The sequence below is a fragment of the Drosophila melanogaster genome, chromosome 3R, assembly GCF_000001215.4.
Source record: "Drosophila melanogaster chromosome 3R".
Classification (NCBI taxonomy): Eukaryota; Metazoa; Arthropoda; class Insecta; order Diptera; family Drosophilidae; genus Drosophila; species Drosophila melanogaster.
In genome coordinates this window covers 26,667,856-26,683,179 of record NT_033777.3, presented here as the reverse complement: position 1 = coordinate 26,683,179, position 15,324 = coordinate 26,667,856, and the positions used below count along the sequence as shown (strand labels likewise).

At 44.5% G+C, this 15,324-nt stretch overlaps 1 protein-coding gene across 1 annotated transcript in view; it reads left to right on the top strand.

Annotated features, from left to right (window-relative positions):
- Positions 1-1,213: 1,213 nt before the first annotated feature.
- beat-VII (beaten path VII) overlaps positions 1,214-15,324 on the top strand; it is a 36,685-nt gene continuing 22,574 nt past the window's right edge. The window contains exon 1 of the mRNA NM_170283.4: positions 1,214-1,803. Coding sequence (NP_733162.2) covers positions 1,746-1,803 — 58 coding nt within the window. The 5' untranslated portion in view covers positions 1,214-1,745. The remainder of the gene's footprint in view (positions 1,804-15,324) is intronic.

Here is a 15,324-nt window from a genome sequence, read left to right as displayed (position 1 = left end):
CCATGACAGTGCTCCTCTCGCACCGTCGTTAATTTAAAAAGTAGAAACCCCATAAAAATGAGCCAGCGCCAAGAAGTTTTGCACGTGTCGCAGATGTGGATCCTGGTTAATTAGCTTAAATAATTCCGTGTTCATTTATTCCATCAAAGCTTAAATGCCACTCGGAACATCTGTACGCGATGACAGGTCTACAGCCAAGGGCTTTGCCGGTTCTCGAAGTCAGAATCGGAATAGGAATTGGAATAGGAACGGCACTGGATACCTGTCAACATGGATATTAGTGGGAATGAGTAATGCGCTGTCATGGTCAAAGGAGCGGAAGGAGTCGCATGAATTAGAGCGAGTCGGCCAGGAAGGCCAGGCATTACAATATTGTAGATTCACGTTTAAATATTCGACAAGGAGAATGGTGGCAAATGTAAATTACTTTTCAGTAATGGAAGACAAATATAAGTTATCCTAATGTAATTAAAATTTGAATATATTAAATATATTGACCTCAAAAGAAAATGGCATTTCATAGAAAGAATAGTTGTAAACAAGTTCTTGATAAAAATAAACAGTGAGCACAATAATTTTACCAAAATCAATTAAATCCAATTGATTTGCTTTATAAAGCATACACGCTAACAAGTATAAATTTTCCTGAAGGGCACAGCCATTAGTTGTTAAACTGACTGGTTTATGCTATAATTCGATAATAGAAACTATAACACAAATTGTTTTTACAGAAACCAATTACAGACAATTGCTTGGGTAATTAAAAAAAACAAGGCCAACGGACGGACGTGCTGTCGGCAGGATGGCTAGATGGCTAGATGGCCCGCGGCTGGGCCACACTTAATGCATTTAAAGCGACTGCTTTTGGCCGCCCGCAAACAAAGTGGAAGGAATGGAATGGAATGGCTCCGAATGGCAGCCTGTTGATTCAGGCAGAACTCGCAGGATTCGGGGCAGGATTCGGCAGGGAACTGTTGCCGTGGCGCAACAACTGGCCGGATAAGTGAGCGGGCAAAAGCTCCGACGAGCTTTCGCTCTTTCTCTCTCTCTCCCATTCTCTCTACGTGCTTGGCTCGGAAAAGTGGCTGGAAAGGCTCGACTCCCACTAAAAAAAAGGGGGCCGCAGGTGTGGGTGTATCCTGAGCCGTCCACTTTCCAGGCTGCCAGTGCGTGTCGCCTGCCACTTCAGTCTAGGATAAACGCTTGCGACGAGCACAACAAGTGCGCGCATGCAAAGAGCACCGGAGCCAGTGGTTTTAAGCCAGAGCCAGTGAGCCACTGCCTCAGCCCGAAAGTTCCACCCTGCTGTGTAGTGTAGTGTTACCGAAAGTGAAAGTGCATCCTGCTGAAGAGTTACTGTGAGAGTGAAAGGCTGGGCTGGACACCTGCCGGCGTGGTCCTTCGAGTCCTGCGAGTGCGCGCGATCCGATCCGCAGGATAAAATTCTCAATAGCTGCGCGCGTTCAATCAAACATGTAACTCCCTTTCCCCAAATCGAAACTGCGATCGATAATTACTTAGGTTTAGTGGTTTGGTGGTGGTGCCAAAGGTAGTAACCCCCCGATTCCCAGAACGAGCCACCGATAAATTATTGCTATTAATTTTTGTGAAGATAATCAGATCGCTCAAGTGCTACAGTTTAGATATTGCAAACGTACCGAGTGCCCATTTTTGATTTCAATCTAAGGCTAAACAAAGCTATTACCCCATCTGCCACTGCAGCTGGAACCAATCAATACGGAAATATGAATAGGTTTTGGATAATCGCTTTACTTTTAGGATTACAGCAAACAAAGCCAATAAGTAAGTACTTTTCCTGTGGATTTCATGTTTGTTTCTCCCATTTGTAGTGGCATTTCTGATTGCTTTCTGATGATTAGTTTTGGGTACATTAAAAATAGGACATATTGACCAGCTCATCATTAGGGTTCTATGGAAATATGAGCTATTTCAGTTGTTAATGTTCGTGTTATAAACACACACCAAAGCAAAAAAGTTATTTTTCTTCTGGAAAAAAAAAAGAATATTTGGGGTAACTTAAAACCTTCCAGTTATTTAGAAGCATCATTGCTTTTGCAAATAACATTTTGAAATTTATTTTGCTGTTCTAATAGAAACAAAACATATTTTGATTAAATTAAGTAGAAACTCCATCTGCTGTGGGCGTAGGTCAGATAAGTCCTTCTCGTTTATTATACCAATTTACCAGGAAAACTTTATTTTTAGCTTTTAATAAATACAGATGAATAATAGAGTTAAAGGCTTGTTTGAGCTGAACGAATTCTCCGAATTTAACTTTTTATAAATGTTGCCGTTGAACACTTTTATGCATATGCAAAACTGATGAATGGAGGTTTTTGAATGGCTAATTGCAAATAGTGCGCAAGTATGTGGGCGGCTGGACATCGATTGGTCCTTCTTGGCCCTTCGAAAAGGACGAAAGTCACGCACTGTACGCGTTCTCAGCACCTGGCACCTTTAGCTGCTGGCTTTTCCATAAGGCTCATGAATAATTCATTGGGCACGCTTCGATTATTTACTTTATAAATATACCACCACGGTCCGGTCTCGCTCTTTAAAGGGGATTTCGAGGGCGCAGTATATATGGGAGTGGGCAATGTCTGGCAATTTACAGGTAGCGCATGCTTTTAATTTATATAAATTGTAAATTGCTGGCTTATTAGCAGCAGCGGTACTCACTTGCAACATGCGATCCTCGTTGTTAAGTTCGATGAATTGCAAATGTCACTGCTAATGGGTATTGCCTCTGGCAGTTTGATTTGATTAACCATCCAATGAGCACGCCAAAGTATGCCACAAAATTAAATTTCATTACAGCTTCATTTCGAGCGAAAGTTAATCAAAAAACCGATGAGAAGCTTGTAAAACTCGAGCGGTTGAAGGCTCCTCGCCTGTATCTATTTCACGTTGTCGCTGGCAACGTAATTGCTCAAAAATTAATACGCCAAGGAGCCAGAGTCGGAGACGGGATAAAAACGGAGCAGAACCCCCAACCAAACGGTGATCATCCCTGACGTCGTAAAGCACGTTTTTGCAATTTACCCCCGCCGGAGTGGGGCATCCTTAAGGCAGCGTCATATAAAATGCGCCGATGGCACAGTGAAATCAATTTCAAGTCATTAAACGAAATGAATCTTTATGGAGCGACTTGCTCCCCCGACCGCTCAGATTAGCAGCTGGATGGAGTGTGTGAATGTGGGCGTGCTCTTAACAATTTAAACACGTTGCCTGGTCGGGAAGGCGTAATCGAAACTGCCCTTCGACACTTGATGCGATTATTATTGATTTTCTGTGCTGAAATTGTTGAGATTGAATTATTTATGTGGGCGTTAGCGATAGCGGTTTGGTGGTTGGATTTAATGGCGGAGCGAAGTGGAGTTCATTAGGAAGCCCCTTCGCTTGATGGCCTAATTGAGTTGCCAACTGGCTGTCGAGCACTTATTTACTGAAGTAACAAAAGGCGCACGTGACGGGCATACTGGCGCACAAAGGATTAATCCAGCCGATGCCCACACTGTGTTTGCCCAGCTCTTCAAGATGGATTTAATTTTGAAATTAAAGCAAAACATAAATCAATTTGCCTAGCTAAACAGAGGGCTGCCCACTAACGATACTCAAATTTGAATAAATATTATGCCAGGCCACTTGGGCGACAGGGCCACCACGACGACAAGAGAAGCAACAGCCGCAGGTCCTGGCTGGCCTTCGCGTCGTATACTTAATGTGGCCACATGTCCATACAGATGTAATAATTGCTACAGCCGCCAGCAACTGTGGTTGCTTCCACATGTGCACTCGCTTGCAGCCTCAATGGCAGGGTTCGTCCTGCCCCCAGGACAACTGAAGACGTAACTGTGTTCCCACACAGAAGGACGATTCCGAGGACGACGACGAGGATGTGTTCAGTGTACACTGTACACACATCACGGCGACGACAGGCGACGACAGTCGGGTAGATGGACGCCCGTAGCCTGCAGCAGACTAACTGACTGCGTGGCTGTTGCCGGGATGCCAGGATGCCTGCTGCCTGCTGCCAGGATGCCAAAATGCCAGGATGCCTTCTGCCAGCCAGCCTGTCTGCCGTATGACATGTGAGGACTTTGACAAAGCTAGCTGCTCCTTCCGCCCCCGGGACTAGTAAGTACTGACTTGTGCAAAGACGCTTTTGGCATTTCTAATGAAAGTTTCCCCGCCTCTCTGCCATTGCACTTTAATGGACTCTCACCGCACTCGCACTGAAATAAAGTCATACAAATTGGGGGCCAGGTAAGGTCAGGCCAGGCCAGGCCACGCCAGGACAGGGAAGAAAAGTTGGCCCACGAATCGAAATAAATATTGTAAACGGTCTATAAATTGTTGCTCTGCCAGCGGGCAAAGTTTCGACTCGCCCGCTGTCGAAGTTAACTTGAGTGGCAGAAATCAGATTAAGCCAAATATTATACATGGCAGCCGTAATGTATGCCGCGCACAATTTGCAGGTGCGAGCAACAAGACAGCAACTCGGCCCACAGACTTGAGCAATTTTGCACAAATTTGGCGCAAAGACAATCAAAAAGTTATAAAACAAGCTTCGGCGAAACAAAAGCGTGGCCCGAGAGTTCCTCAAGAGTCGAATGGCCGCTGGCGGAATGTTGGATGCTGGCTGAGATGTTGGCTGCTGGTTCCTGTATAGGTGTCTCTGAGGCGTGTGTGTATCGGGCTGTAAAAAGTTTGGGCAACTTTCGCTGATTCCATTGTTTTTCTGCCGCTGTGCCCGCCTGCCGTCCTCCCATCCTGGCTGCCTAACATTGCGCATACGCCGCGTGGTCTTATTATCAGCCGCATCAGCGGCGCCGTAAAGTAAATGCAGATTGTGCAAAGTCTATAAACGAGCGTCAAACTTAAAAGCCCCAAGGTGGCGTCGCCACGCCAAGGACGACAAGGACTTAAGCTTGTTTTTGGGCCGCCTCCAGGCGAGAAGGGGACAGAAAGACATACAAATAGAGAGGCAGAGATGTGTACGCAGAAAGTCGTGGAATCCAGCCAGGTTTATCGGCGTGCTATATTCTTCCTCGCTGGCCTATCAAAAAAAAGTTGCTCACACGACAAATTGACGCAAATACCGAGACTCGGCACCAGCAGCCCAGAAACGAGGAAACGGAATTTTATATTTCAGCGTTTTCTATTATTTGTATTATTTATGGAGCTCCTGGCAATGTCGTTAAACGGGAGCCCCATTAAGAGGCCTCCAATAAATACACGCGTGTGTGTGGCTGACAGATGCCAGCTGCTCCAAAGGGGGCGGCCTAGAAAAAAACAGAAGGAGCACTGCGGATCACAGCAAGCAAATAAAAATGGAAAGCTTCCGCAAAACAATTATGCCTAAGTGTGGGGATCTAAAATATTTATGAAGCCAGCTTTTCCACTTCCACTCGCGAAAGCAATGCACAGTCGATTGTCAGCAATTTTTGGCTGTAAAATTGACTTTACTGAAATAAACGTCAAAGCGGCTAAAGAGACTTGGAAAAACTATTAAGATGTCAGCAAATAATTATGCATGAAAGCAGTTGTATAAATCTGGCCGCCTCTTATTGCCAAATCCGCCACTAAAGCGAACTGAGCTGGAAATTGCGAAGCCATCGAGGCGTTGCCTTTCGAGAATGGCCATAATGCGACACTCGAAGCCAAAAGCTCGAAGGAGCCTGTCTGCCTGGAAGGACGAAAGGCACTTTATCAAAAGGGATTTGCCAACTGCCCGGGGACTTGAAGATGGGGGGAGGTGAACTCTGGAGATATAGAGCCTGCATTTGCCTTCCACTTGGTCCGGGGCTCTGACAGTTTTGTAATAACAATGACCGCAAAAAAGAGCGGAATCGATTTGCCATTTTTCACCAAATTTATGAGTTTATGAGCGACCAGCATCGCTGCGTTCGCTGTACTGTCAGCCACCACTTCTTTTCCATTAAAGCAGAACCGATGACAAATATATTTTATTGGCTCACCACTCACCACTCCGCTTCATGAACTTGATCCTTAATGAGCCTTAATAGGAACGCTCACAGCAGGAAACAAATGCAGCATAAATCTCGGTCAGGCAAACCCTAATCAGAGCGTCGACCCGAAAGGGACTTGAGGAAAATCCATAAATTGGATGGCCACACGCAATGCGGAAGAGCTGACAAAAATTCGCCATTAAAATCGACATGTAAATTGACCAAGTTTGCCCATTCAGAGACAAAAGTCATGACTCCACCTCGAATACCGAACTCAGCGATGCGATAATTATTCAGGCCCACATGCCAAGAGCCCACAACCTGCTGGCCGCATTCATCATTATCCACAGTTTGATTTTTGCCACAAAGTTTTCAGGCCGCAAAACTTTTGACAAAGGTCGAGAGCAGTTTAAAGCAGGAGCAAAGTGAAACGCTGCCGGCAGCTCCTGCAAAATAAATGAAATGAATGATCCTGGCCGTTGCCTTTTTCCTGAGGTTTTAAGGGATTTGAGCGGAAGGCAGCCGGATACCAAAGACCAAAGTGATGGCGCATAAATTTCTGGACCCCGGGATCCGAAAGAGCTTAGCCCATAAGCGCACAGCCGTGTGGTCAAGCAAAACAAATGACAGCAAAACGCATAAATTGAACCTGTCCCAGGCCATTGAAATCACAGAAGTTCAGCCGGCGTGTTCAATCCGTAGTCATTAAGCATTGGGGTCATATAGCTCGAGTCCCCACACTTTTTTTGGCTTCTGGAAAATCAGTGATTCCGCCGAGGCCACAAGGAACACCAGATTCGGGATCTACAATAGGCTCCTTGGTTACTGCTCAGCCATAACAATTTAATCACTGCCAAAAAAGCCAGCATCATTTGAAGTCAGCCTTGTGTTTTATTGTATTGCTGCGACAGACAGGCGTTAGCAAGCCGCATGGTGCACATGAAAACGATTCGACGCCAGTAGGCAAAAATTAATTAAAAAACCCAGTGTCTCCGCTGTCTGACAGCCCTCTTCAACTAAATAAAAACATGTCTAGGCACTAAAAAGTTTATTATTGTAAGCCCGAGTGAAAAAGAACTCGCATTAAATGCCGAAAAAAAAGAATAGGGATAACTCGGCGGAGAGAGTGGAGCAGACTGAATGGAAAATTAAACAGAGCCGGAAATGTCACACATACTCCTACAGGCCGCACCCACAGAGACACTGCGAAAAATGGGGGGTTCGGATGGGCGGGGAAACAAGAACAAACAAACAATAACGACGGCAAATGCCTGGAAAAAGGGCTAGCAAAGTTGTCGGTGGACTTTCGGGGTGGTGGGAGTGGCAAATGTGTGAGCAAGGGGCGGGAAAAATGGAAGTAAACTACACATTTTTATTATGCAAAAGGGGGCGCAAATGAAAGGCAAATGTTTTGTTTTTCATCCCCACCCACATCCACAGTGGGTGTAATTTTGTTTTAGTGCAGTTGTGTGTGTGCTCACTTCAAAGTGTGTGTGTGGCGGGCGAAGGGGTCCTTAGATCCTTAGATCCTTGTACGAGTGGGACGACCCAAAGTAGGCAATAAAACACTAGCTAAAATCTAGGCACGCGCTCAAACGCATGACAAACAATACGAAAAAGCGAGAAAAATGTGAAAAAACTAGTAGGTCGAACTTCTCGTTTTATATGAACACCAGAAATGAGACAAATAAATGTGATTACTACAAATTGAGTGAGAGCGACCAAAAACAAAATGATGAAGTGCAAAGAGTCCGTTAGTAATTTGTAGATTTCCACAGCCGGAAGTAAAACGTAAATTAAAGCTGGCAAGCCTCTAAAGAGATTTTCAAATTATCTCCGCTTAAAACTAAACTGGCTTATGTATCTCTATCTGCGTTCAATATCTAAGGCTTCAGAAACAAAGCAAATGCAGCCCGGAGCTAGTTAGTGGATTACTTTCTCATCTCCCACACCAGCTACTTAATTAATTTCGTCGTGTCTTCAATTACTGGCAATGTTTTCATTCTCATGATGTGGCTTCTGAGTTCGTGTGTGAGTGAGCAAGGATATTGTGCAAAAGAAATAACCTTATGGATTTCTAAAATTTATCATTTATAACGCATTTAAATTGAATTCCATTGTGCTTAACTCTGGATAAATGGAGTGCAAATGAAGTACATCACTTACATTTCAAGCAAGATTAACATTTGTTTATGAATATAAATTCAGATAGACAGCTTAGTGATGTTTGACTGTAATGAAATTGCTTGGCGGCACAGTATTTAATGCCTACAGTTAATATGCGGCAGGTGACTCAGCGTTCTAGCTCCTAATGAGTGTCTATGTTGATGAAGCCACGGATGAATAAAGCATTCCAAGCGTTAAATTGAATTAATAATGTTAATGGTAGGTGCTTACGAATGTGCGCTCTTGTGCCTACTTGACTTGTGACCAGGCTCACGTGTCGTATGCGTAATGAGTGGGCGACTTAGGCACCTTATTAATAGCCGCATTTGCGATATTTAAGCATGTGAAGCAATTTGAAGCCCAAGCATTTTTCGCTCTAGCCCCAGTCGACTTAAAATTTTCCCGCAAAGCTGCTAGCAAAATCCCGAACAAACGTTCGGGACTAAGGATAAGCTGCTTATTATTAAACAAGCTGCATGGTTCGCCTCCCGCTAAAAATGGCAATCACGGCGCTGCTCAATAATTGTGTATTATATAAGAGAGTAAAGCACAAAGCCAAATACGCGTCAATTGGCAGCCACATGCGCACTCAAGTAAACACAATCCTTGGGGAATTACCAGCTAAATAATGGCTCAGGCAGGCAACAGTGGGATGCTTGGTAATAATGGCATTGGATAATGGAAAGTGCAGGCGGTGAGCTCGAAAAATTAAATATGAATAAATAACTTTGAAATTCGAGCAAATTAACAGCAGGGCCAGCCGAAATATTTTGTCTGCGAGCACTGAAATATATGCAGCGTTGAATTGAGGATAGTCGTTTGGGGGATAACTTGGCCAAAGCAAAAAAAAAAAAAAAAGGACGAAATAAAGGACAGGAAAAAAGGGAATGAACACACACATAAGTGCACGCCTGAATGGCTGCCACTTGTGTCTTTGTAATTGCGACCCAAACACTAATGCCTCCTTGGGGCTGGCCGAAAATGAAAATGCGTAAATTATTGATTACAATCGCCAGAAATCATGCAGTCCAAACAAAGGCCCTTCTACATATAGATTTTATGATGCCCAGAGCCTGATTGTTACGCCTTTTGTGCGTACAAAAATTTGCTTTCGGCCTGCCTAAGCGTTTGTCCGAAATGCACAGACGACCAACTTCCAGGCTAAAAACGGAAAAGGAAAGGCAGGACTTGCCTCGGATTCGCATAATGAAGGCACTTTGTGAGACCGATTCGAGAGTTGATTTTTTAATGGTGCCCCAGGCCAGCAGAAGGAATTGGAATTCGCATTCAGATTGGGATCGGGAGTGAAAGTGGTTGTGGTAGTGGTAAGCAAACAAAGCCCGGCTGGCATTGATTGTGCAAGGACTTTTGTGCGACGCGCATTGTTTCAACAAGTCCTGAAGTCCTGGCCAAGGTTGTTGACGAGGGTTTTGCTGTCGCCGGCGGCCGAGCTCCTTATTAGCAGCCCGCAAATATTCTGCGCCATATAGGTTCCATCTGACCCTCGACTAATGCGCATTTACACCCGGGCCAGGATATTCCGGGCTATGCCAACGATATCACATGTTCGTCGAACGTACCCATCCCAGCTTGTGTCCTGGCCACAGACATTAGCCAAACAAATAGACAGGCAGACAGCAGGTGCGGCCGAGTGTCAACAAAAAATTGGGTCCAACGTTCTGTTCCATTCTGTTTTGGCCAAACTGAAGCTAACAAAAAGTGCGGAAAAACAGGAATGAGAACGGGCGAAAAAAAAAAATGTCAAACTGTGGGTCAAGCATAAATGTCAATATCATCAGCAGGCTCGAAAAACGCTGCAGGGCCAATGGCGTCATCTCGTCATTCCATCTGCTCCTCGTTCCAGTTCCCAGATCCCATGCTCGTGTCACTGGGCTAATGCCTGTGTAGATTAGAGATTAGCCAACTTCAAAAGGCCCGGCCGGTAGTCGAAGGATATTCGTTGGTCGAATTACGAATACCAAACATAATTGTGACGCAGGCTCAAATTGATGGCGGTCAGGACCGCTTGTTTTGGACAGCACGTGGCCTCGGCACCCATTAATTGTCCAGGTGGGCGTGGGCACCGCCTCCACACTTTTCCACGTCCACCTGCGGTTTCCAAACATTTGTTGCGGCTACAAAAATCAACAACAACAAGAACACTTATGGGGTGGCGGAAATGTTTTCAATTTTCAGAAAATCGTCCAACAGCTGCGCATGTCACTTCTCCCCACGTACGTCGTGACACCAGAAAATAAAAATAAATAAATAAATAATTCTCCTCATTTAATTGTTTTTGGTGACTAGAAATAGTGCCGGGCTCGAAATTTAATCGGACTTGGTTATAAACAAATCGGGATATTCCGCTAAAATGTGTGGCCAGCAAAATGTCAAATGCAGTCTGGAATTCCACTTGCCATGGCTGCAACTGTCATGAATGATTGAAATGTGTTTGCCAAACCGATTGTGGAATGTTTTTGTGGAATATGAATAAATGTAGCAACCGGAAATGAGCAAAACAAGCGCCTTTTTGTGCCATCACCTTGATTAAAATTGCATTTGCATTTCCAGCCCCATGATATTTTTAAACGAGAAATACGCATTAGCCAAATGCAAAATGATTGAAACTCAAATTGTCAGCCCTTCTAATTTGGCTTAGCCTCGTTTTTGCTGTTTGGCATGGTTGCGGTATTCCCTGTCGTTGGTTTCGTTTCTCATGGCCCACACATTAATAATAAATAATTCCCCTTAAAAGTAATTTAAGCATTTTTATGTGTTTACCAACGCCGCCGTCGCTGTCACAGTCGCCGCTTCGGTCGACGGCGTTTGCTTTTCATTTCTTTAATGGTCTGCATCTTTACGAGGCAGGTCCAGGTCGCGCTTACTGGAGCGGCAACTGTTGGCCATCCTCAAACACTTATTGGGCTCAAAGCCTACCCACACCAAGACAATGAACTGTGGGCTAATATGATCAGTTTTTGGCCATACATTTTGGTTATTGGATCTTGTCAAACATATCTGTGAAGAAAAACCTTGCTCACTGACCTTTAACTTTAGGCTTTCAAACCATTATGATTTTATATGATGTTACAATACAAAAGCACATTCTTTAAAAAGTAGACACGCGAAATTACAATTGTCTTAAATTGTTTTGAATTTAATATAGATCGAATTTTATTGCATGTGGTAGGGCTTTTGGCCCACAGTGCGAGGCTCGTGGCGCATGTCTAACACTCGTTATGAGATTCATGGCCTACATGTGTTCGCTCCACGGCCTTGTAAATGGGCGCGGGGCGTGCTATACAGTGTGGCGTGGTGTGCTATGGCCTGGTATGTACTTTACGTGCTGGGCAACCCTGTGGGCGTGCCTGGGCAGGACCTTAGACGTCGTTGTAGTGGTTGCTGTAGTTGCGCCTGTAGTTGTGCAGCCACCAGCAACAGCACCAGCAGCAGCATGAGGTGTCCTTGAAGCCGTTTTCTTATACATATACATATAAACGGATTCTGGCGTTTTTTTATTCCTGCCTTTCTTGCTAGCTGGGCTCTTTCGTTTTCGTAGTCGCTGCCATGGCCAACCAGATAAAATTTTCAACCAGGAAGTTGGCTTCCTGTGGCGCTCTGGTCGTGATTCTGCTTCTGGTTCTGGTTCTGGTTCTGACTCTGGCCCTGGCCGGTCCGCAATTTCGTTCATATTTTGTTTTGGCCATTACATTGGCTACTTTTGTCGGTCATGGTGTATAAGGGGGCTGCTTGTATAAGCCAGTCCAGCCCAGTGTTTGTGTATGTGGGCTGTGGGCGACAACATCGCGTTGGCTATTTTCTTTTTCATTTTCATTTTCATTTTATTTTTCCTTTGATTTTGATTCCATTCATGGCGGCATTCGGCTGTGATTTAATTTCAGAAATGTGACTAAAATGTGGGAGTGAAAATTAAGGAATAAAATAAAAGATGTCCTGTGTGGAGGGCAATTCAATTTGATATCACCCGCTTAAAGCCATTAAAGTTTGACTAGCAAAAAATGGAGTGTGCTCAGCTGGGATCGCCTTTGATGGCTGTTTCCTTGTGACCAAGGCCAAGGCAATTTGTCTCCCGGGAGAGTTGGGCCATTTCAAAAGTCTCTTCTTTCCACGGTGGATAAGTTCCTACATGCATGTTGCCTCTGGTCGGAAGGGATATGGAATTACAAGACCAGAAACAGCTCAAGGACCCCAGAATAGGCCACAATCGACCATTTTTCTTGCTCCCTCCAATGTTGCGTGCCCTCCCGAGTTATTTGAATTTCACGCGCGCATACACTGGCAGGGATAAACTGGATTTATATCCGCTAATGCCTGTGATTTGTTCTATAAAATTACTTTATGCCTCGAACATGCCGGCGGACCTTGTCTGCCTCTTATTTCGGCCTTTTGTTTTTTCGCTCCCGAATGAAAGGACGAAGAAACCAAGGGACGCCAGGACACCAGGACTCATGCCCACGCAAAGGCCCATGCCGAATAAAGCCAGTGCTTACAGTTTCTGAACGAACGCCTCGGTAGCATAACGACTTATGGCCTTATCCTTTTCGTAGTCCTCGTCCTCGTCCTAGAGTGGGTAAATGCTGGGTGTTTGCCGTTTTATTGTTTGGCTTATGTTGCTGATAGTGTTCCATGGTTCCGTTGCCATGGTGTGAGAATGTGTATGTGTGAGTGTGTGTTTGTGTTTTTGGTCTAGGGGAAAATGTTTGCTTTGTGCGGTCAACTTTAAAAACATTGTGGACGTTTACTGCCAGTCATGACTGGTTCGCAGGCTGTCTACGTGTGTTTTACCAATCAAGCATGCATTTAAATTGGTTGGCCACGTGGCCACGAATCAATTAGAAAATGGCAAGTCCACTGCGATAAGTCGTGGAGCATTGAAAATTATTGACAGTCACGTCCTGACTTCAAATCCTCATCAGACCGGAGCAGACAAACGGCCGTAATGAGGACAGGAAATCAGTTTGTAAAAGTGTGGGTTGGGGGGCAGGCTGCCGATGCCCATGCCGATGCCGCTTTGGCAGCTGCCCGTGTCTAATGAACTCCATGGAATGTGAATGCCCCGAGCATTGTCTGCCACTCAGCCATAATGACTCGCAGCCATAAGGACACCGGGGAGCTTTCGGGAGGCCAACTGACAGTTAGACGGGCCAAGACAGCTGACCCCCAGTCGATATTATTGGATATCTTTGGAGCAGGAGCTACACTCAAAGTAAAAGCATATTCTTCGTAAGAATTATAATGTTTTTAAACATTTCACGACTTTCTAATAACTACAAAACTCAAACTTATTGATTACCAAAGTATTTGTAGGACAACAATAGTTTTCAATTCATTTATTTTAAATTTTATTTATTCGGATTTATTTCTACGATATTATTCTCTATTATGTTTTGCTATTTATTCCCATCAAAAGCAGCAAGACGAAGCACTATGCACTCTGTAAAATGAATTTACGCCCATTCATTCATAAGAATATTTTTATTTCTGGGCACATACTCCGCTTATTGGCCCTCAGATCAAATATTTTTATGGCAAGCAGGGAAAAACGTGCCCGATATTAATGGCCATTGTTTTCCGTTTTATTGTTTGACTTTATTTTAATTAGCAAAAAAAGTTGACCACCGACAAAGGGAACTCTTTAATTATTGCGTCGTGTCCGTACGAACCATGGTCAATCAATCAGTCCAGTTGAAGCTCTTAAATTATCCAATGGCAAACAATTATTGACTTTAATAGTTGGCCCATTAATCATGGCCTTGGCCACACTAACTGAATCGAATAAGTGCATACTTCTCAAACTCAATGGTCGGTAGTTAGTGGTCAGTGGTCCTGTGGTCAGCAACTCAAGCAAAATGTTTCGGGATGGAGGTAAACATTTATTATGCCATCGGTTTGTGGTTGTATATTGTGTGTATTTTTGAACATCTGGTATAAGTTTTTCCAATGAAGCGTAGGCGTGCCAACACTGAAATATCGAAATGAATATGGAAATCAATAAAGTGGTAAACCATGAATCTCTTCACAGCACTTGAATAATATCTACTGCCGAATTGAGTTTGTGGCGATAAATATCAATTTCCTACGTTGCCTAATCCAGTTGTTAAAGTCAAATTGGAGGCAACGGCAAAAACCGCGCCCCCTCCTGCAACAGCTGCCCACTTTGGCTTGTCTTGCCGCATAGGGCGTTGATTAATGCTGATTGATTGATTATTTGCGTTTTTCTGACATGATGCACGCTTTATTGTCGCTCAGCTCGTGGAAAATCATCAATTTCCGCTTGTAAAAAAGCACAACGCGAACAAAGAAACGCTGTTCGTTCGTTTTTTCCAACCAACCATCCATCCAGTGAGTGGTGGAAATGTTAAGCCTCCTGCCAACTCGTCTCGTTGCTTGTTGCACAACCCAAAGGATCTGTAGCGCCCCTTCGTTTTTTACTCATTTTTTGCCAATGTTAGTAATGAATTTTTTCTGCCAGACAGCCAACGAAGCATAATTGCGGTTGCTGAGCATCTTGTCAGCGGTCGTGCAGTTCAAATTCGTTATTCTTACAGATATTGGCCAACTGCCAGCACTGAAAAATGACGAGAAGTATTGCGACATAACTGTCAAAAAAAAAAAAAGGCGAAATGATTGTGAAGTCAGCAGCTCCTGGAAAGCCATCGGTGTCTGATGACTGACAGTGGCTCTTTTTGCGCCTCTGGCCCTAGACATTGGCACCATCTTCTCCTGTTGCGGCTGCGGTTTGGCTTTCGGTTTGGGCCAGAATGTCGAGCGATGCTACTGGTCTTGGTCTTGGTCCTGGCCAGCCGACTGAACCATGATTGAATTTTCGCAAATTTCGGCTCGTTAGCGTGCGGCACGAACACGTACGTCATGCTGGGGGCTACGATACCAGGCCGCTGAAGGTTGGCCATGTTTATGCCATGTCCTGCAACAAGTTGCCAACTGTTTCGGGCCTCCATTCGCCGATCCATTCATTCGCTACATATATACATACATATTCACTTGACACGCTTCATTTCATTGGATTTTGTTCTCCTCGTTTTGCGTTATCCGATTATTTCCATATTTTTCCCGCTGTCAGACACGTTTTTTACTTACTCAGTCGTTGACATTTTGCGTGACTGACGATGGACGCGTGGTGTGA